We start from the raw sequence: 21,872 nt of genomic DNA on the forward strand, positions 1-21,872 counted from the left end.
CAATCCTTAGGCCAATAAGACAAAGTATTTCAGCACTTGCTGTTTTGTAATAGTGGCTTCGATTAGGAGAAAATAAGTGGGAAACAGGAGTAGCTAGGACAGGGGGCTTGGACTGGCAGCGCATTGCCCAAAAGCGGCCCCCACTACACGCGCGCGATCTCTCTCTCTCTCTCTCTCTCACACACACACACACACACACACACACACACACACGCCGCGCGCTCTCCGCTCGAGGTTGGCTCCCGGACCCAAGGAGGGAGGGAGCGGGAGGAGGTGGTGGCGGTCGGGTCGGGGTCTGGGCGCCACCAAGCGCCCGCCCCACCTCTGGAAAACGCGCCGTGGGCGGTGCGTCCCGGGCCCCGGCGGCCCAGCCCTGGCGCTCTGGCCAAGTTTGCGCGCGGTCTCCGCTGACTCTCGGGTTACCTGAGCCGGCAACCACGTCAGCGCCACATCATCTGGGCTTTTTATATTGCAAGGAAACAGGAAAAGAAGGAAGAAAAACATCTCCCGAGAAAGCCAATCGCAGGGAGACGGCGCTGCCCGGAGGACCGGGGCCGGCAGGCGCGCGGGGGAGCGGGCGGCGGGCGGGAGCCAGGCCCGGGCAGGCGCGGGGGCGGGGGCGGGGGCGGCGGGGCGGGAGGGGGCGGTGGGCCGCGCTCCGGCCGGTCTGCGGCGTTGGCCTTGGCTTTGGCGGCGGCGGCGGCGGCGGCGGCGGCGGTGGAGAAGATGCTGCAGTCCCTGGCGGGCAGCTCGTGCGTGCGCCTGGTGGAGCGGCACCGCTCGGCCTGGTGCTTCGGCTTCCTGGTGCTCGGCTACCTGCTGTACCTGGTCTTCGGCGCCGTGGTCTTCTCCTCAGTGGAGCTGCCCTACGAGGACCTGCTGCGCCAGGAGCTGCGCAAGCTGAAGCGGCGCTTCTTGGAGGAGCACGAGTGCCTGTCCGAGCAGCAGCTCGAGCAGTTCCTGGGCCGGGTGCTGGAGGCCAGCAACTACGGCGTGTCGGTGCTCAGCAACGCCTCAGGAAACTGGAACTGGGACTTCACCTCCGCGCTCTTCTTCGCCAGCACCGTGCTCTCCACCACAGGTAGGGTATCCTGCGCGCCCCCTGGCCACCTCGCCCACACCTCACACACCCCGGCCCTGGCGCCCCAGGCCCCTCTGACCCTCCCAATCCACCCCCCAGCTTTCGCCATCTCGGCGCCTCCAACCCGCCTCCCCTCACTGTGCTCTCGACCCTCCGACCTTCCCCTTTCATCTCGGCGCCCCCGGCCCCTGCCGCGGTGACTCGGGGAGGGCAAGCCCTGCGGAGCCGGAAGCCAGAGAGGTGGCTCCAGACGTGGCTTGGTTGTTGCAGTACGTAACTCTGGGGAAGTGGTCCCTAACTCCGGCCTGGGTGGCTGCAGGTGCTTCCTCCGCTTGAGTTCTTTTTTCGCAGTCCCCTAAGCCAAACGGTCGGGTTGGAATGTGTAGCAGCACCTGGCCGCCGGGCAGCAAGGCAGCGGGATGATGGAACTCACCACCTTCCTCCTCACCCCATCCCAGAGGCCGAGTGTGCAGTCTAGTAATAATACCTTCTAAAGGGTCACCTTCCTGAGTCTGCCGTCCCTTTGGACCGTACACAGATATTCCAGCTCTTTTGTACCTTAGAGGCAGTTTTGGGGGTAGCCGAGTGACATCACACTGCTCTTCCCAGGTGACCTCTGGGCGGACAGGCCGATCCGGTTTCTTTTCAGAGTAGGAGGAAGGGTGAGGGAGAGTAAAGGAACCATAGGATTGCCTAAGATCTGACTAAATGGGGGCACCCTGATTCAGCAGTTCCTTCAACTTGAGGTGTGCGAGGCTTCTCATAAACTTTAAAGCGCCACGTCCCCGCACGACTCACCCGCGGGGCGCCCGGCCATGGAGGAGCGTCCTCTGGAGAAGGATGAGGCCGGGCGCATGCCCCAGGGCTCGGTCACTGTGCCAGATTAGATGAATGAAGGCCGAATTTTCCCAGCCGGACCTAGTAAGGCGCATACCCTGAGTGGAGATATCATTTGGTATTTGGACAGTGGGAGGAATCTCAAAGAGCGTTCAGCACAGTCCCTTCTTTTGATCTGAGATCCAATCTTTGAAACAATCCATCTCGTCATGCACAAGGTCACACACTTCCTACTTACCAGTGTCGTCCTGGAACCTGGGCCTTGTGGTTTCTCTGCCAGGAACACTTTGTAACCCCCTACCCTCAACGTTTACAGGTGAATCACGTCCCTTTGTGTGACTCCCAACTCTTCTTTCCTCCCCACCCCCTCTCCACCATCCAAATTATTGTGTATAATTCCCTTTGGGCTATATCTTGTTGATTGTCTTGGTAATGACTTGGTAATGAGTAATAATACACTATTCATGTAGCTCACATGAAACAATTATTCAGAGGTCTGGGGTGAGTTAGTAAACCGATGTAAATCTACCCTGAAATAAACAGAAGTGGAATTCTAGCTTGTATTGTGAGATCTGAAAAACTGTGTTAAATGTAGCGCTCGACAAGACAGACCTGTTATCTCACTTTCCAAAGAATGCCTTTTCCCTTGCCAATACAATTTAATTTTTCTTTCGGTAACTCTGCCTCCATTGTCTTTACCTAGCTCTCTGTTCCTCAGATCATTTAGAAGTCACCATGCCTTTCCTTTGGAGTGTATTTGTGCTATATTAAGAGTCATTCATTCTTCCCAGAAGTAAGTGTTTCCACGGGGCTACAGAGTTTACAACTGGGTCACAATGTTGGGTAAACATTTCAAAGGATGATTATAGTGTGTGGTGTTTTCTTACTAATGATATTGTGAGGATGGAACAAGAATAAGAACAGTTTCGAGGAAAAAGCTTTGCTTTTTTCTGGGTGGGATTTTTCATGACTCATGTATAGTCTTAACATCGTATTGCCTAACTAAATACTAAAAATTGTTTATAATCTTGTATAGATGAGATATTCTACCCAGGAGAGAATTAGAAAAAGTTGTAGTTTCTGTTTAAGAAAGGGGGGGGTGGGAATAGGCGTCTTATTATTGGTGTTCAGATTGCTTTGTAGTTCCTAAGAAAGTCTGTATTCATGCAAAACAAGTGTTCGTTTAGGAAATCAGTGCAAGGGGCATTTAAGGATAAACTAAATGAAAAAGGTGCCTCTTGGTTTGTAAAGTTAGCAGATCAATGAATTCTTGCTAGATGAATACAACTATTCTAAATAAAAAATACTGTTCTGTTGGCTTTGTACTGTCCCATTATCTGACACATTTGATATTTCTTAAGGTTTCAAAATTATAACTACCCATTATTTGATTCATTGAATGTTTTTTAAAGTCTTCAAATTATCATAGGTGCCCTGGCCATGAATCTTATAATGGATGAGAAATCTTTTCTCCCCTATAAGGGGAAATAAAGAGATGTTAAATTGTTTGCTGGAAACAAACAATATTTTAAATTGCTTGCTGGAAACAGACAATTTTTTAGAGTAAAGCTGGTGTGCTTCATTACTAGGAAAATATTTTCTGGAAAAGCGCCAATGAAATAAAATGAATTGCAATCCCTTTTCTTTTTCTGGGTGGGTATTAGACATGTTGTGCTTTTTTTTTCTTTTCTTTTCTTAACACTTCTAGTTCTTTTGATGGCAACTCACTGAAATAATTGTTACCCAATTAATCAGTACAGTCAATCTTTGACTTATCCAGAATGCTAACAATGAGCATTATGAAGATGCTGTTATTGGTAGTCATCATTGTAACACAGGCCCATGAGTGCATTTATGTCAGAATCTTCTCACCCCAGAATGTACTGACTTCCATTTCTGGAAGGAACTGAGTAAAGTCTTCATGGTCTATTTGGAAGAAGGCTTACGTTGGTAATTCAGCAATATTCTTCTCATTCTGGGCTTTGCCAAAGACTCTGAATTATTTCTAGCAAACAATTTAACATCTCTTTATTTCCCTTTGTAGGGAAGAAAAGATTTCTCACTCATCGTAAGGTTCATGGCCGGGGAACTTATAATAAAATACAAATTAACAGGATGAAAGCACACGCATTTAGTTAATGTAAGTTTTAGATGACATAGACGCCTTTAGAAATGAAGACCCAAAGAAACAGGGAAGCTTATGTATTTTTAGGGACAGTTGTGTAGGTGAATGCTTGAAGAACAAAAGGATATGATCTGGCTGAGCACGGTGGCTCACACAGGTACTCCCAGCATTTTGAGAGGCCAAGGCAGGAGGATTGCTCGAGCTCAGGAGTTCAAGACTGCAGTGAGCTGTAATTGCACCATTGCACTCTAGCCTGGGCAATAAGAGTGAGACCTTGTTTAAAAAATTAGCCCAGAATGATGGCATGTGCCTGTAGTCCCAGCTACTTAGAAGGCTGAGGCAGAAGGATTGCTTGAGCCCAGGAGTTTGAGGCTGCAGTGAGCTGTGATTGAGCCACTGTGCTCCAGCCTGGGGAACAGAACAAGAGTCTGTCTTGGAGGAAAAAAAAAAAAAAAAAAAAGGAAGATATGATCTAAAAAGCTAATAAACTGGAGGAATTTAGTAAGGCTTATTTGTTCAGATTTTCCTTGGCATCTCTGTGTCTTCAAGGATAGGGTATTCCTTTTCTCAAGGTATAGACCCTTGTAATGAGGGTCTTCTTCAAAGGAAAGGCAGAGCTTTAAGGGAGAAGGTTGAGAGGAAGGTGAGAATGACCTTCCTGCTTCTGCTGTTTTCTCAAATGCTGAGGTGCCCTGTTCGGGGGTCACATGCCCTGAACTCCATCACCCTTCATTCTAAAAGATACAGCAACGTCTGCATAGGAATCACATGAGAACGAGGGAAAGAGTGCAATACAGTTTTGAGCTTTTCCGAAAGAAGAGTTGTATACCAAAAAAAAAAAAAAGGAGGTATTATAGACTGCAGAATTTCCCACAGAACTTTTATACTGTGGGGTTTTTTTTTTTCTTTTTTCAAGGATTGAGAAAATACTGTCCAGGTGGTATCTGGGGAGTAAGAAATAATTATTAAACTTTGGTAACCGTCTAAAACATTGGACAGTGTCATTCATCCTTAAGAACAACTTGTGATGTTGATTTACTAAAGTTTACTTCTTTATTCATTCCCCAAAGCAAGGCCATGTTGTGACAACTGTTTGGTAAAAATACAGTTTTTGGCCGGCGCGGTGGCTCACACCTGTAATCCCAGCACTTTCGGAGGCTGAGGCGGGCAGATCACGAGGTCAAGAGATGGAGACCATCCTGGCCAACATGGTCTCTATTGAAATTACAAAAATTAGCTGGGCGTGGTGGTACATGCCAGTAGTCCCAGCTACTCAGGAGGCTGAAGGAGGATAATGGCTTGAACCCGGGAGGCGGAGGTTGCAGTGAGCCGACATCGCACCACTGTACTCCAGCTTGACAACAGAGCAAGACTTCATCTTAAAAAAAAAAAAAAAGAAGTACAATTTTTGTATTCATGCAGTATACAAACTTTTAGTACCTTTTGCTGCTTTGTAAATATGGGATCCACATGACAGCTCAGTTCCTGTTCCTTTTTACTTTTGGAGATATAGTCTTGCTCTCTCACTCTGTCTGGAATGCAGTGGCACCATCATGGGTCACTTCAGCCTCTAACTCCCAGGCTCAGTTGATCCTCCCACTTCAGCCTCCTGAGGAGCTGGGACTACAGGTGCGCACCACCGCACCTGGCCAATTTTTAAATTTTTCTTTAGAGAGGGTGGTCTTGCTTTGTTGCCTGGGTTGGTCTCAAACTTGTTGCCTTAAGCCATCTCCCACCTCAGCCTCTCAAAGTGTGGGATTACAGGCATGAGCCACCACGCCTGGCCCCTGTTCCTGTCATTGGTAGCCCTGGTGCCTTTAGTCAGGACAATGCTTTATTCCTATTTATGAAGAGATGCATTCAAACTCTATTGAAAGTGTTCAGTAAGTGAACTTAATTGGGCTTGGTGTACAGTGGTTTTTTATTAAGGCGGGTAGGGAGCTACTACAACATAGGTAGTTTTCAAATAAAGAAGATGGGAAGAGGCAATGCGGGATGCTGGACTGATCCTTAGTTTTCAAATTATTTTCAGTAGTACAAATGTGTTACCATCAACAAATATTTGTTGAGTTTTTAGAATAGAATGAAGTGGGCCAGACGTGGTGGCTTATGCCTGTAATCCCAGCACTTTGGGAAGCCGAGGCAGGTGGATCATGAGGTTAGGAGTTCAAGACCATCCTGGCCAACATGGTGAAACCCCATCTGTACTAAAAATACCAAAATTAGCTGGGTGTGGGTTCCCTCCAGCTACTCGGGAGGCTGAGGCAGGAGAATTGTTTGAACTCAGGAGGCGGAGGTTGCAGTGAGCCAAGATGACACCACTGCACACCAACCTGGGCAACAGAGTGAGACTCCATCTCGGTGGGGCGGGGGAGGAGAAAGAATAGAACGAAGTAGGTAAACTAGGGCCCCCGGACCTAATCTAGCCCACCATGTGTTTTTGTGCTGCCTGAGCTAAGAATGGCTTTATATTTTCAAATGATTGAGTCAAAAAAAAAGAAAAATAATATTTTCTGACACAGTCAAGTTTTATGAAAATCAGATTTCATTGTCCATAAACACAGTTTTATTGGTGTGCAGCCACACCTGTTTGTTCCTGTATCATTTATGACTGCTTTCCGGCTGAGGTGGCAGAGTTGAATAGTTGAACAGAAACCATGTGGCCACAAAACCTAAAATATTTACTGTCTGACAAAAAAAGTTTGCTGACATGGGCTTCAGAATGATACTTGAAAGGTATGCTAAGAGTGTTCTGAGTATTTCATTTCCTTTTGGGAAACTTTGTATAAGAAGGTTCAGCTTCTCAGACTTCTTTATGCTGTTGTTTTAAGTGGTATGCAACATTGAATAAATTATGTATCACCACCGACCGCTTTCAAAACAAATGTTTATTTCAGATGTCACTTACTTACGGTCCAATTTATGTCACTGCTTTTTTTTCCTTTAATGATGACAAGCTACACTTCACATTGTGATTATCTTATCTAAAATGTGCAATAAATACTATATTATCTCTACTATAGAATTTATATAAAATTAAACAAGCAAACTCTGTATCCGCCACAAGAGAGATCCAAAATCCCATATTCTGATGTTTGTGCTCTGTATTCACAGGTCTTGATTTTGAGCCTTCACATTTAATTCTAGAAGTTTAATTATCTGGTTTTCCAGCCTGTAATATAATAGATTACAAAGGGAAAGGCACAGCTATGGGGAAGTATACATGGCAGGTTATAAAAAGATAGTTTAAAAATTACAAACTAAAATTTTATTTTAAAATAACATATTTATTGAACCCTTTATATGTGCCAGGCAATTGTTTATACACATTCTTTTCCATGCATTGCAATAAACTGATGAGATGTAGGTATCATTGCCTTACTTTACAGAGGATGAAACGCAAATTTAGGTTGAACAACTTCTCTACCTAGGTCCCAAAGCTGGAAGTGACTTGGTCTTGATTTGAACGCAGGTATATCTAAGAACCTGAGCTTTGATAAAACATCTGGGCATAGGAGCTTGTTATGGGCCGGATCATCTCCCTCAAGTTCTTATGTCGAAGTTCTAACCTCAATATTTCAAAATGTGACTGTATTTATAGGCAACATCTTTAAGGGGGTGATTAAGTTAAAATGAGGCCACAGTGAGAAGGTGGCCATCTGCAAGCCAAGAGAGAGGCCTCAAAAGAAATGAAGCCTATAGACACATTGATATTGAACATGAAGCCTCCGTAACTTTGAGAAAATAAATTTCTGTTGTTTAAGCCACCTGCTTGTGGTATTTTGTTAAGGCAGCCCTAGCAAACTAATATAGAGGTACATAATAGGTTTTATTTAGTTGCACAAAAACCACGCAAATAGTGGAGGACAAGAGACGAATCTGTAAGTCTTTAGTCTTGCAACAATTTTATATACCCGAATGGGGCATCATGGTTTTAGGGCATAACATAGTAATCGACGTCCTTGAATCATCAAGAAAAATATCTCAGCATGCTTCTACCTAAGAAGGCAGGGAAGTATATAATAAATTCTAGAAACATTTCAACCCAATAATGGTCAAAGAGAACAGATACTTAGTGTTTAAATCTGTGAACTCATACCTGTCTATAAAACATATCAGTTTTTAGTATTTTGAAGGTTTGGATTTTTTTTTTTAATTACAAATTTGTTGTTATCTATGCCTATTTTATAGCCCCTGGAAGATACTGCTACTATTATCATTAACTTGGAAGAAATGATCTTTTATGACATAACTGTAAGACCTATCAAGGAGAGAATCTTTGATTGAACCAGTAACCTAATGGGAACTCCGGTGCTTTCAGAACAAGTTGTTTTATGACATTGCTCATTGGACTGTTGCTGTGTGTGAGTGTCATTTTATAGCCCCTGAAAGATACTGCTACTATTATCAATAACTTGGAAGAAATGATGTCTTTGCTTTTATGACATAACCATAAGTCCTATCAAAAACAGAATCTTTGATTGAACCAGTACCCTAATGGGAACTCTGATGCTTTCAGAACAAGTTGTTTTATGACCTTGCTCATTGGACCGTTGCTGTGTGTGAGTGTTTGCTGTCTTTGGAGCATGTGAATTGCTGACCCTCAATTGTTTTGACCCATAAAAATGGCAATTCCACATGGTTCAGCTTACTACAAGGTTGGTTTCAGGGACAGAAATCTCATCTGCCTCACTCTGACATACTCAGAGTTGCACTGTGCTGGGTTTTATTCTCCAAAGACATCTTCCAATTGTATTATTGACAAATCTGTGAAATACTAAGGTGCTGAAGTTCTCCACTGACTGTGTCATGCCCAGGTGGCTTATTCATGGCAGGAGATAAAGGTTGTCCCTTTATTGGAAAGCAGGCAACTTTTGGGGTGTTTTATTGTCTCCCATGATCCTTCTATCTCCTAGACTCAGTTTGTACTCCAACTTTCTTTGTTTCTTCTGCATAGATCCCTTATTTTTTGTCCGATCCTCAAAGTTGGTAGTCCACTCTCTGTCAGCAGCATACTGCAAAGTGATGACCCTGATCTGAGGCTGAATGGAGGAAGAGAGAGAATGAGGAGATGGAGGTATAGAGTTTGTGCACCTGAAAGGACTGTGGGATTATCTCCCTAAACTTGAATCAGACCAGAAGGGCTTATCTGTGACTTTCTACTGGTGTCATGTTTGCCTTCTTCAATTTATGAAACAGTTGATTGTTATGTTGACCAGATTAATTGGCTTAGGTTAGACATTGATAGTGTTTTTAATTTCCTGCCATCTGCTTGATCCCAAATCAGAGTCTAACTTTTTGCATTAGCTCCTCTGACTGGGATTGACATACTTTGTGAAATAAAAGCCTGCCCGCTGCTGCCTCTGAGACTCAGGTGTTAGTACCCATGGAAGGGCTTTTAGACAGAAAGCTCCCAGGGGACTCAGAGAGAGTTGGTGAAATCATGGCTGGGGCATTCAGAGGACAGAAAGTCAGGCACAGAGTGTTAAATACAACATGTTCTCACTCATGTGGAAGCTAAAAAGAAAGTTAATCTCAAACAGTTTTTCTAATGTACTAACTTCTGAGATTATCTTTTCAAAAAGAAACAATGGAAGATAACAAAAACAAATGGAAATGGTTAGCAAGAAAAAAAAAAGATTGGCTTTATGAAGTAAAAAGTAAACCGAGCATACTAGCATCTGGGAAGGGTACAGAGAAGGGGGATGGGGAGAGATTTGTTACAGGATACGAAACTATAGCTAGATAGGCAGAATAAGTTCTGGTTGTCTATACCACTGTAGAATGACTATAGTTAACAGTAAAATATAGTTTCAAGTCGCTGAAAGGAAGATATTAAATGCTCCCAACACAAAGAAATGATAAACATTTGAGATGATGGATATGGTAATTACCCTGATCTGATCACTGTATATTATATGTATTGAGGTATCACTGTGTAAAATTATTATGTGTCAGTTTTAAAAAGAAGAAAGAAACCTTTTGTTTTTTGTTATTGAGATGGAGTCTCACTCTGTCACCCAGGCTGGAGTGCACTGGCGCAATCTCAGCTCACTGCAACCTCCACCTCCCGGGTTCGAGCGATTCTCCTGCCTCAGCCTCCTGCATACCTGGGACCACAGGTGCATGCCTCCACGCCCGGCTAGCTTTTGTATTTTTAGTAGGGACAGGGTTTTGCCATGTTGGCCATGCTGGTCTTGAACTCCTGACCTCAAGTAGTCCACCTCAGCCTCCCAAAGTGCTGGGATTACAGGTGTGAGCCACCGCCCCTGCCAAAAAGCTTTCTTTCAAAAAAAGAAAGTAAACCTAAAACTATTCGAATCAAAAAACGTAACAAAAGCAGGTAGAATGTTTCTAAGGGATTTAGAGAGTAAAACATGTTAGTTTTCATCTCTCTGAGTATGATCAATAGAGTTGGAGTTGGAGTTGGAGTTGGAGGCTCCAGTTGTTATGGTCATCCCTTGTTATGTGGGGGATTCTGTGACCTGAGTTAAGCTATTTACTCAAGTTGATGCCCCAGTCCCCTATTCACTCTGCTTCACTGAAGCCTCTTGGGGCTTATTCGGTCACCGGTTTCATCATTTCATCATTTCATCTGAATAGAGTCTGAAGAGTCTTTAGTGGAAGTATGCACTGAGGAGGGAGGTGGCAGAAGTGCCTTATCCCAGCAAAGTGTGCTCCCCAGAACGTGCTGAGCCAGGCACACACAGGACTTGGGGCTACTGAGAAGCAGGTTCTTTTCAGGTTCTGTTGTCCCAGACCCCTTCCTGCTGTTTCTCCACAACACTTAGCTTTCTACCTGCTGGTTCCCATAACATTTGTCTTCACCTGGCCTCACCTGGCACCTAGTTGCCATGGCACCTGTCTTGGCCTCACTTGGCATCCCTAGCACCCAACAGGTGCTTAAAAGGAGCATCTTAAGGCACATTTCTTCATGTGTCTGAATCTGTGTCCTTTTCTGAAAAATGAAGAAGGTTCTCAAGATGTTACTTCTACTCAAGAGACCTTAGATATAACTTTAGTCTTAGATGAGGAAACAGAGGCCTGCATTGCCAAATGGGTTCTGAAGCTATTCATATAAAAGCAGTGATATCTGAGGGGCCTCATGTGTACTCAGTGCACCACAAAAGGCCCTAAGTGATCTAAAGAGAAGAGAGGCATTCATTCTTCAGTGAGTGTTTGTGGAGCACTTGGGTTGACCAGGTGCTACTACAGGCACTTAGGGATATGGCAGGGAACAAAAAGAAAAATCACTTTTGTCCTCCTGGATGTGTCAGTCTGGGTCGGGGTGGGAGATACAATTGTAGGGGCCAAGAGAAAACTTTTCCTTCACCCTCTGAAAGTTCACTGAAAATCAACTGATAAAAGGCAGATTAATAGGAGAAAAGGCATATACAGTTGCTTGATCATAGTTTATGTGACATGGGAGCCTTCAGAATAAAGACCCAAAAATACAGGGGAAACCATTCACTTTTATGCTTAAGTTCAACAAAGGATAAACAGGTGTGTAAAAAATGTGATTGGACCGAAAGGGAATGATCTAATTCTTCCAAGACTGAGTGGGGAGGCCCAACAAGGCCTATCTAGAATCTTCTCGGTCTCTCTGAGCAGCATTCCTTCCTCCTGGGTGTGGGGCAGCACCCTCTCTGGAATGAGGATTCTTATGACCTACAGTCAAACAAGGTGGGTCATATAATTTCAGTGGCCAGTTTACATAGAAAGGTGGAGGAGAAGTTAGAGGAGTATTTTTTGGTTTTGTGGCTGGCTTTGGGGAAAACAGTTCTGGTTTCTAGGATCCACCTTGGGGAAGAGGTATTCCAGAATTTATGGCTAGCCTTGGGGGAGGATGAGGGGTGAGAGATAGGAGGGCAGGAGAAGATCAGAGAAAAATTTTTGCTTCCGGGACCTTCATTTTGGGTTATCATTTTCTGAGCTCCAGCATGAACAAGGAGATAACTAAGGGAAATGCCCAGGGTGTTAGGTGGTGATAGGTGCTCGGGAGCAACACAGCAGAGCAAAGGAGATGGGGAGTGTGTGATTAGTCTGTGGTGAAGGAGGCGGAGTCCAGGATTGCAGCCTTCCATAAAGTTGTCCGTGAAGGCCTTACCTAGAAGATGGCACTTACATAAAGAGTTAGAGGAGGGGGGGAGTGCATTATGCAGTTTTCTGGGAAGCTGTGTTCTAGAACAAAGGCTCTTATTGGAGGTGCAGCTAGAAAGTGACTGTGGCTGGAGCTGAGTAAGAGGGGAGTGATGAGGTCAGGAAGAAGGGGAGGGGGCAGATGTTGTAGGATGTCCCAGGCCACTGCAAAGCATCTGGCTTTTATCTGAGCTAGGGGAAAAGCACTGGGAGATTTTGAGCAAAGGGTTGACACAATCTGACTGACTCTTCCAATGTGTTCACTCTGGCTGGTGTAGGAGGGCAAGGCTGAGGCTGAGACGTAAAAGGAGGCTCTTCCGATGACCCAGGGGGTCATTGGACCACCGATGCCTGTTGGTGGCTGAGAAAAGTGGTAATGAGAAGTGGTCAGATTCTGGATTCATATTGTTGGCCAAACCATCTGGCTTTGCTGATAGATTGGATGTGAGGGGTAAAAAAATGAAGAGTGAAGAATGACCCCAGGGTTTCTGGCCTGAGCCTCTGGCAATGTGGTTCTTCTTTATAGACCAAAGGAAGGCCATGGAAGGAGAAGGTACTGGATAAAGAATCTGGAGCAGGGTCCGGAACCTGCTGAACTTGAGATCCCTTTTGGGTGTCCAGGAGGATCTATCTACATGAGGCACACAGTAAACCCTAATGGGGCGTGATGAGGGCCACACTTGGAGTGTAGGTGACAGTGCCTTCTGTTGGTACAGCATGCCATGGTGTCATGCTGGATCACGCACATCGATTAACTCACTGCAGAGGCTGAAGAAGACTTTTGGGGGTGATATCTGATTTTGACCTTGAAGGAGAAATAGAATGTTAGTAAGTAGAAAAGAAAGAAGAAGTTATTCAGATTGAGAATGTGAATTCCCCGGGCTGATCTGCCATTTAATGAATACATTTAACAACAGTGTTAAATACTTCCAGGCTAAGAAAGAGTACCTAAACTGTAATATTGTTTTCTAATTTAATATTACAAAAGGTTGCTTGGGAAACTGAAAAAGAAAAAGTCCCCAAAAGAAGTATTTGCTTCACATTTTCTTAAAATTAACAGTATGATATTTAGTATTTGATATAATAGTTTAATAAAAATTATATTTTATGTAATTCAAAGAATAAATAAATATCACTTTTAAGGAGTAGCTAATATTAAATAAAGGCACCAAAGAATGAATCTAGGTGGTTTCTGTTTTTAGGAAGTAAGTAAGTAAAACATGATTTTTTTTTCCACAAACAATCTAAACATTATAGGAGTATGTCAGGTTCAAATAAACACATTGACGATTTTGACAGTTTGTAATGATGGGAGGATTTTCATGTGACTCTCAGAAAAACACCTGAGTGATTTACGTTTTTACTGCATTGTTGCTTTACTGTTTGAAATGTTCCCATGAGTATAACAGGGCTGGCTCCGTGCTCATTATTGGTCATCTAAACATCTTCTTTTTTTCCCTCAAATACTGTATTTTTTAAGAAGTCACAGCTTATAAATAACAAGAAGAAAAATAAGGTGTTTTAAACTAGAATTGAAAGGTTGAAACATGGTGGGAACTAACATTCTTCAAATGTTTGAACACGGGTTACCAAGGCACTTAATTATTTAAAGACCATGGTTAGATGGATTAAGTTAATTAAAGAACCTGGAGAGCCTGTTCCGCAGCTGCCTACGTGTCAGACTGACTCAGAAATTCTGACTCAGAAATTCTGAGTAGCAAAGCGCCCACGTCGCTACCTACCTGCCACCCAGTGCTCTGACACGAGCCATCTCAGAAAAACAGTCTGTCGCCCACGAGCCAGTTCCAGCAGATGCACCTCGCAGTGGGAGGGTGGGCGGGTGCGGATGAGCTGAGCCGTTTCGCACCCCCAAACAGCAGGGAAGAGTGCTGCTGTGTGGATCCACAATCTGTCATCCACTGCTACTCCCATCTCACCCTCCCCTCCACCGCAGAGCAGCTGATGTTTGAAAATCCAACCAACCCAGATGGGAGAAAGAAAAAAATCTAAAATTTTAAGAAAGTTGGGGAGCACAAAAAAGCAAATTTCTGTTAGTAATTGATGGGACATGACTTAAAGCGATATTTGCTCTTTCAGCAACTCTGGAGGAACACCTGTTATTTGTAATCTGAATGAGGCTAAAAAGACATGTTTGGCACCTGAACTTGCCTGTCTAGATTTTCTCTTTTGCTTCACTCAGAACTATGTTTTGTGTGTTGACTTGTGTCAGTCATCTATACTCAGATGTCTGGGCTGTGTTGCATTGACCCAGTGACGATGGAGTGTGTGTGTCCTTGGAATTTGTTCTGTCTGTCTTCAGTGTCCCGGTCTCTACACAAACCCAGCTAAGGGCAGTGCCATTTCACAGGAGCATTTCCTCATAACCATCACTGGCTTGGGGAATGGAGCTGGCAAATCAAATTGTCATCAGTGATATCACACTGAATTAATACTATTGAAAAGCCCAACCCTCGAAGATGGAACAGTAGGTATTGCAGAATCCAAAAGAGGGAAGGGCGGAAGGAGGGCCAGGGTCGAGAAACTACCCATCAGGTCCTATGTTAACTATTTGAGTGGTGAGTTCATGAGAAGCCCAGACCTCACCATAATGCAACATACCCAAGTAACACACCTGCACACGTACCCCCGAACCTAAAGTACAAAAGAATTTTAAAAATTTAAAAAGTTGGCTAGATATGGTGGTTCATGCCTGTAATCCTAGCACTTTGGGAGGCCAAGGCGGGCAGATCACCTGAGCTCAGGAGTTAGAGACCAGTCTAGCCAACATGGTGAAACCCCCATCTCTACTAAAATTCAAAAATTAGCTAGGCGTGATGGTGGGTGCCTGTAATCCCAGCTACTCGGGAGGCTGAGGCAGAGAATCGCTTGAATTTGGGAGGCGGAGTTTGCAATGAGCTGAGATTACACCATTGCACTCCAGCCTGGGCAACAGAGCAAGACTCTGTCTCAAAAATAATAATAATAATAAATTTTAAAAGCCCAAACTAATGTAGTGAAAAGTGAGAATCATGAATTTATTTTTAGGAAAAATGTTTATGTTCAGAGATACTAAATGACCTTACACAGACTGAAGTGAATGTGTAGATTGGAAGTGTGAAAGCATTGAACTGGGGATTGGTGGCCTGGGTTCTCTTCAGACAAAAATTCATTGTGAATTTCTGCAGATTTCAGTTGCTTCATCTATACAATGAAAAGGCTAAGTAAGACCCCCTTCTAGCTCTAACATTCTATGATCCTAGGTCTTTGGAGTATTTACTGAGTACATCCCAACATGTGGGGGATGCATTAAAAATACTGTAAAGGGTAATCACTGAAATAAAAAAGCCCACAGCCGGCTGGGGAGACTCGACTGAAATGTGAAAGTCCCAGAAAGCTGCATAGGGTGTGGAGACCTAACTGTTGAATTGTATGGGACCCCTGGTAACATCTGTGGGACTTTTACAAGGAGATGGCTGAAGTGGTCAGGGAAGCTTTATGGAGGAGGTCCATTGAGATAAACAGGCAGCATGGGTAAGGTTAGGTGGAGTGGTGCCGGGGAAGAGGGCTGTTAAGGAAAGAGACATATGCTCAACACACGCATCCAGAAGTGGAACGAAGCCTCGCCTTAGAGACCGTGAGGGTGCCAGCCTCTCAGAGCCGAAGCTCCCTGCTGGCACACAGCAGCGGGTGACAGGCACTGAAGGTGGAGGTGAGACGTGGGAAGCAGATCTGGCACTTGAGTCGGTAGAAAATGGGGAGCCACTGTAGGCTCCTGGTCCTGCACCATGATAAATAGCCTGTCCTGCAGCCTGGCTTAAAACAGGGAAAGCCGGAGTTAGGCAACAGAGTGCCGAGCTTTCTCCATCATTCAAACACAAGCATGGAAGAAGAGATAGCACTGACCAGAGGATCCCCAGGGTGTGTTGCTCTGTAGTTGCAGGGATGAAGGAAAGCCGTGGGCAGAGCTTGTCATGGACAGCTCCTAGGTGGACAGAAATGGAAACTCATTGGTCCTGGGGCATGGCGGGAAGAGGGAGATGGCCCTGGATGGCTGCACCAAGAATTTGACAAGCCAAACCCGACTAGAAAGCCTGGGTGAGTAGCAAAGTTGTTGCTGTATGTAGGAGTGTAAGTTTTTTCTGGGTGTGTATGTGGCAGGGGATATAGAAGGGAACAACCCCAGTTTTGTGTCTCTTCACCTCCCCACACCTGTGTGGGCCAGCCTGACCCCAGACATTGGGTGTTCTTCTGAGAGGTGGGCAATGGGAGCTGGTTCCACCATCTGAATTCTCATGGATTCAGCCATAAAATGATGAGTAAGCTCTCAAGGCTAGAGTACCTGTAGGGTGCTGCTTGTAATTACTGTGTCAGTTAGTTACAAATGGGTACTTCTAAACAGTTTTGAAAGCATTTGAGTAGTCGCTCCAATCGTGTTTATACTGTTAATTGGCTTTAAATAAATTATTTTGTTCAGAGCAAAACCCCAACTTCAGTTCAGTTCCTAAGTCACTGAGTTGTAACTTAACTAAGCTTTAGTTTACTCTCATCTTTAAAAGAAATAGGCATTCTTTGCATTTTGTACAATTCTTTGCATTTTGCACAATTGTTTGCATTTTGCACAATTCTTTGCATTTTGTAATTGTTCAAGGTAACTTCTTAGTACATTGGCCTCAGATTAAGGATGTCTGGCTTCTCTTTAATCTCTTAATATTTTCATTTTTGCTCTAGGGCACCTAATATTACAAGTCCATTCTTGACAAGGAAGTTGGGATGACAGAACTACTGTATGAAAACTCAGAAATGCTCAGAAGTGGAGACCTTTGATTCTGTTTTCTGCCTCATCAGATAGGATTTTTTTTAACTACACACAGAATCATACTTGCAAAGTCTTCTTCTCCTTCTTGTTACTTTATTTAGAAGCTGTGAACTCAAGAAGTAGGTCCCATATTGAACCTACATGTGTGCAGGTGATTCTTTTAGCCAAAGCACTTCCACACTCACGCCCAAGTCTGGAGATACACAGGTATGTGGAAACGTTTGAAAAGCAAAGCCAGGTTGATGAGACTTTCAATCTCTTAATAACCTGTCATCTAACCTCTGAGGGTCCACTCTGGTAAATGTCAATGTCAGAAATGCTCCCTCTCCAGGTCACATTGATCAAGTGCACTCTCAGAGCAGTGAGAGCACCATAGAAACTTGATACACAGCTCATTTGCAGCAAAAGAGAGAGGTAGATATTAGCATTTCCAAAAGAGCTACTTAAAACAATTATAGTAAGTTGAGTATGAGCCCTATAATAATGTCACCTTTACTTCTGTTCTTACATGTTCTGACAAGGAAAAGACCATGCCTCACCTCTGGCTCTCAAAATTGTGCATCATCCACGGTCTATTTTATTTATACCTACGTGGTAATTGCTAACTCAAATAGGCGTGATGGTGACCGATTATTATTGTGTTTCCCTTTGCCACCAGGTGCAGGGTTCTGACAACATCAGGATATGCCCATGAAAGGTTGTCACTCACTGAACCCCTAATTCCTGTTTAACTGTTGGGGAAGAATGAGAATCACTGCCCTGAGACACGGAGTTTAATTAGGCCTGCTTCTTTATGTTTCTCTTTCATGATAGGATTTTAAGCTCAACGGTTATCAGTTCAAAAGCAAAAAATGTTCATTCTCGTTTGTGTCCTGGTATCTTGAAGAATGTGCAGTAGGTGAGCTCGCCGTTAATCTAACTGAATTTCTCCCTGCTTGTAGACATGATGGTTTTGAAAGCAGCCTTCTAAGAGTGCACTAAAGTTACCCTCACTCATCATCTCTACTCTGCAAGTCTAAAAAGGTGGCGTGTGTCAGGGTACACAGTGAGACCATTCATTTATTTTCAAGTGTTTCCATTCTCCACTCATTTGCTCATCTGTGCAGTGAGGCTCAGCTAGAATTTAGCTGTGTGTTCCTAAAGAAATGTGCTCACTCTTTTCACACATTAGCCTTGTTCCTATGTAATGCTGGATCTCATTACATGCTGATAGATTCTGCTTTTTTTCTAAGGAAGTAATTCTCCTTTTCCCATTAAATGCAGAGGTAGGGGGAGGTGTTTCATCCAGAAATGTCCCTGACTGAGACTGACTTCTAGGTTGGTCCTCTTTGGCTCGATCAGAGGGAACCACTGCATTAGGCTTGACAGAGGTCTCATAGTTCAACCTGGTTGTGGCCCTGAAAGTCAGTTGGACAGCAGTTGCCCAAGATGCCATGACAAAATTTACCCATCCTGTCCCCTGTTCCACATACGTGCTGCTGTGCTTATTGGAACAGGAAAACATTGCGTTGTCTTCTGCTAAGTGGGAATAGGACATTTGGCTAAAAGGTTTCTTAGCATGGGCTAATATGTGCTCTGTCCACTCAGCTCAGGGAGCTCTCTCATTTTATTCCCACAGGCTGCTGCTTAAGTTAATGATTTCTTTGATGACAGGTTCTGCATGAATTCACTTTAACATCGTTGCCCTGTTTTCTACTCTTTTTTTCTCCCTAAAACTATGAGCTCTAATTTGAAGCTAATAAGTTTTGACATGCAAGCAACCAAATTACTGGATAGAGCGGGGAGAATATTTTATTAGTAATTTTGACCAGATAGGATGGTAAGGTCAATTAATGAACTAATGAACCTCAAGGTTCATTTTTTCACAACCCTACCAGTACTGGATTTCTTTCTTTCTTTTTTTCACAAGCTGCCAACAGTTCTTGTCAGGATTCAGTGTAGGTGCTGCTGCTGGCTGTGCTGGCGGTGGTTTGACCTCTGTTGTGTGGGCTTCACAGGGAGCTCTGCTTCAGTGATTCCAGTAATTGCTACCACTTGATGACCACATAGTGTGTGCTGCACACTGGATGTGACTTCTTTGTCCTTCCCTTCATTGGTGCTTCTGCTGTCCACTCACTGGTCTTAGAGGTCCTGGCTGTTCTTCCTGAGGATCGTGGGTTTGTGCCTCTTTTCAGAAGGAGCCCAGTGTGCAACTTCCTGACTGGCAACTCTGCTTTCTTTGTCCTTCCATTGTTCTCCCTCATCAGGTTCATTAGCAGTTCAGCTCTCAGGACTTAGTTTTTTGGGGCATCCCATCTCTTAGGAAGTCTTTTCATGTAAAGACATTTGGAAGGAGAGCATCCTTTCTGTTCTCAGAAATGTTTTGAAACCTGTTTTCTCAGTGTCTTGTGTCTGCCTGCAGCTCCAGACCAGATCTTCCTCTTTGGCCTTTACAAAGACGAGGTTCATTTTTGTTGACTTGGGTTTGCTTCTGTCTGCCATTTCAATGATAACTGTGTTGATTTTTAGTGAGTGAATCATATGAAAATAGCAACGAGAGCCTGGAGAAACATGGGTGGAGAAGAGGAGGTTACAAGCGATACTGGTTTCTTTTGTGACCCTGAGAAATCTATCCCATACTAGATGGATTTGCCATTTGCCTTCTTCCGACAGGTATGAAATTGTCAAAGTATGTAAAGAAAACAAAAAAAGAACACACCACACTTTTAGAAGAAAGCCCCATTAGAGTATGTATTACAGGGTTCTTCTGCAGAGCATTTTCATGTAGGTGAGCATGTCAAAATAAGCTAGATTAACATAATGTTCGTGGGAAATGTTGATAGCCCGATGAACTTAATGTTTGTTTTTCTGAAGGATTCGAGGAATATTCTTGAATCTGAGAATATGTGATTTCATCACATTTCTAAACCACCAATTTTGCAAGGTGAAATTTGAAGTCCTATTATCAAATAGGCCTCTCTCTCTAGAAAAATAAAGTTGTGGTGCTAATATGTCTAAAATCTTGATTAATGCCCTATAAAATACTAAATTTATTTAGTGTTTAGGGACACTCTGAAAAGGACACAAACTTTGGTATTGCAGTTTCCAATGTCTAAAATTCCATGTTTTGTTTCATTTTAGGAGGGATAGTTTTTGGTGGTTGGTTGGGGTTGGAGGAGAAGATTTTAAAGGAAGAGATACAAATAGCACATGATTTAAGAAGAAAACATTATGCCTCATTAATGGTAGATTAGCCTTTAGTATAAGGAGGGAGTGAAATTAACATAGTCACACATCCACAACATAGCAGTAGTTTATTTATTCATTTATTAATAGCTGGGTACAAAAAATTATGAAGACATATGCTTCGCAATGGCTACGATGAGAAGGGGACTATGAGAAATAGACACACACAATAAGAATATTTACATTTGGGGCCGGGCGTGGTGGCTCACCCTTGTAATCCCAGCACTTTGGGAGGCCGAAGCGGGTGGATCACAAGGTCAGGAGTTTGAGACCAGCCTGGCCAACACAGTGAAACCCTGTGCCTACTAAGAATACAAAAATTAACTGGGTGTGGTGGTGGGCACCTGTAATCCCAGCTACCTGGGAGGCTGAGGCAGGAGAATTGCTTGAAACCAGGAAGCGGAGTTGAAGTGAGCCAAGGTCTCACCACTGCACTCCAGCCTGGGCAACAGAGCTACTCTGTCTCAAAAAAAAAAAAAAAAAAAAAAAAATACATTTTGGTATAGCTTTTCAGGTTCTTAAACTGCTCTCACAAACATCACTTCTCTTGGTAGTTAAAACGTTTATGTGTGGACAACAGGGCAGACACTAATGATCCCTGCTTCACAGATGTGAAATCTGAGGCCAGATAATGCATTAATAAATGACTGTGTAATGTGCGGCGGCTGGAAGTGGCGGTACAGGTACTCAAACCCAAGTGCTCAGACGGTCCCGGAGGGCGGCTGTTGGAGAGTGTCAGCGAGGCTGAGGGCAGAGTTTTTTTCTAAGCAGGGCTTATTGGATTGTTATGCCCACCACATGCCCCGCAACAGTGACTGTAGCTTTATTAAGTGCTCTGGTTATTCTTTAGTAATAGGGGTCGCTAGGGAAACTTCTGTTGCTAATGATCATGCACTTACACTTCCTTAGAATCACTTAATGAAAAGCTGAAGGAAAAGCAAGATCATCTCTTGGGAGCAGACAGAAGCCTGATTAAGTTTTTCAATTGGCCAGTATGTCCTGCTGAGGCTTATGAGTATGAAGTGGTCATTATGTCCAGACAGAACACTTCATCAAAGAAATAATTGTTTCTTTTCAAAGTTAAATTGATATATATTATAACCCTCACTTGTACTCAAGTCTTGTTCTACTCCTTGGCCCAACTCCAAAAGAAAGAAGAGTGTTTACTTGTAAATAGTTCTCTAGTCCCACCTATGGACTGCTTAGGCCAATTCTTTAAAATAGAATTCTCCTAATAGGTAAAACAGGTAAATATCCAAGTGTTTTTTTTTTTTTTTAATTTTAGATACTACTTTAAGATTCTGTTAAAAGCAATTTGTGAATGGAAAAATTATCATCTTTTTCATATAAATGTTTTATGTATGTACTCGGTTGGATGGAGAATATTCCTTGAGGGTATAGTCGCCCCAGAACAGCACAATAAATAATGATATTTAACTAGAAAATAAAAGCCATATTTAGTGTTTATTCAGGTCACACATATATTTTGAGTTCCACTCTGAGTGTGTCTCTGCTAGGCTGAAAATATGATAATCAACAGCAGACAGTCTTTGTCTAAAGGCAACTTAGAATCTGCCTCCAAGACCATCACATTTTTGTTGCTTTTCATGCTTTTGAATTGTTGAATAAAAGTGGAAGCTTTAAGCCAG

The 21,872-nt window shown here is 43.5% G+C and overlaps 1 protein-coding gene across 1 annotated transcript in view; it reads left to right on the forward strand.

Annotated features, from left to right (window-relative positions):
• The first annotated feature begins 384 nt into the window (after window positions 1-384).
• The window catches only part of KCNK1 (potassium two pore domain channel subfamily K member 1), a 54,318-nt gene continuing 32,830 nt past the window's right edge, over window positions 385-21,872 (forward strand). Inside the window, exon 1 of the mRNA XM_025364489.1 lies at window positions 385-1,081. Within this exon, the coding sequence (XP_025220274.1) occupies window positions 727-1,081 (355 nt within the window). The 5' untranslated portion in view covers window positions 385-726. The remainder of the gene's footprint in view (window positions 1,082-21,872) is intronic.

Source organism: Theropithecus gelada, chromosome 1 (assembly GCF_003255815.1).
Source record: "Theropithecus gelada isolate Dixy chromosome 1, Tgel_1.0, whole genome shotgun sequence".
Classification (NCBI taxonomy): domain Eukaryota; kingdom Metazoa; phylum Chordata; class Mammalia; order Primates; family Cercopithecidae; genus Theropithecus; species Theropithecus gelada.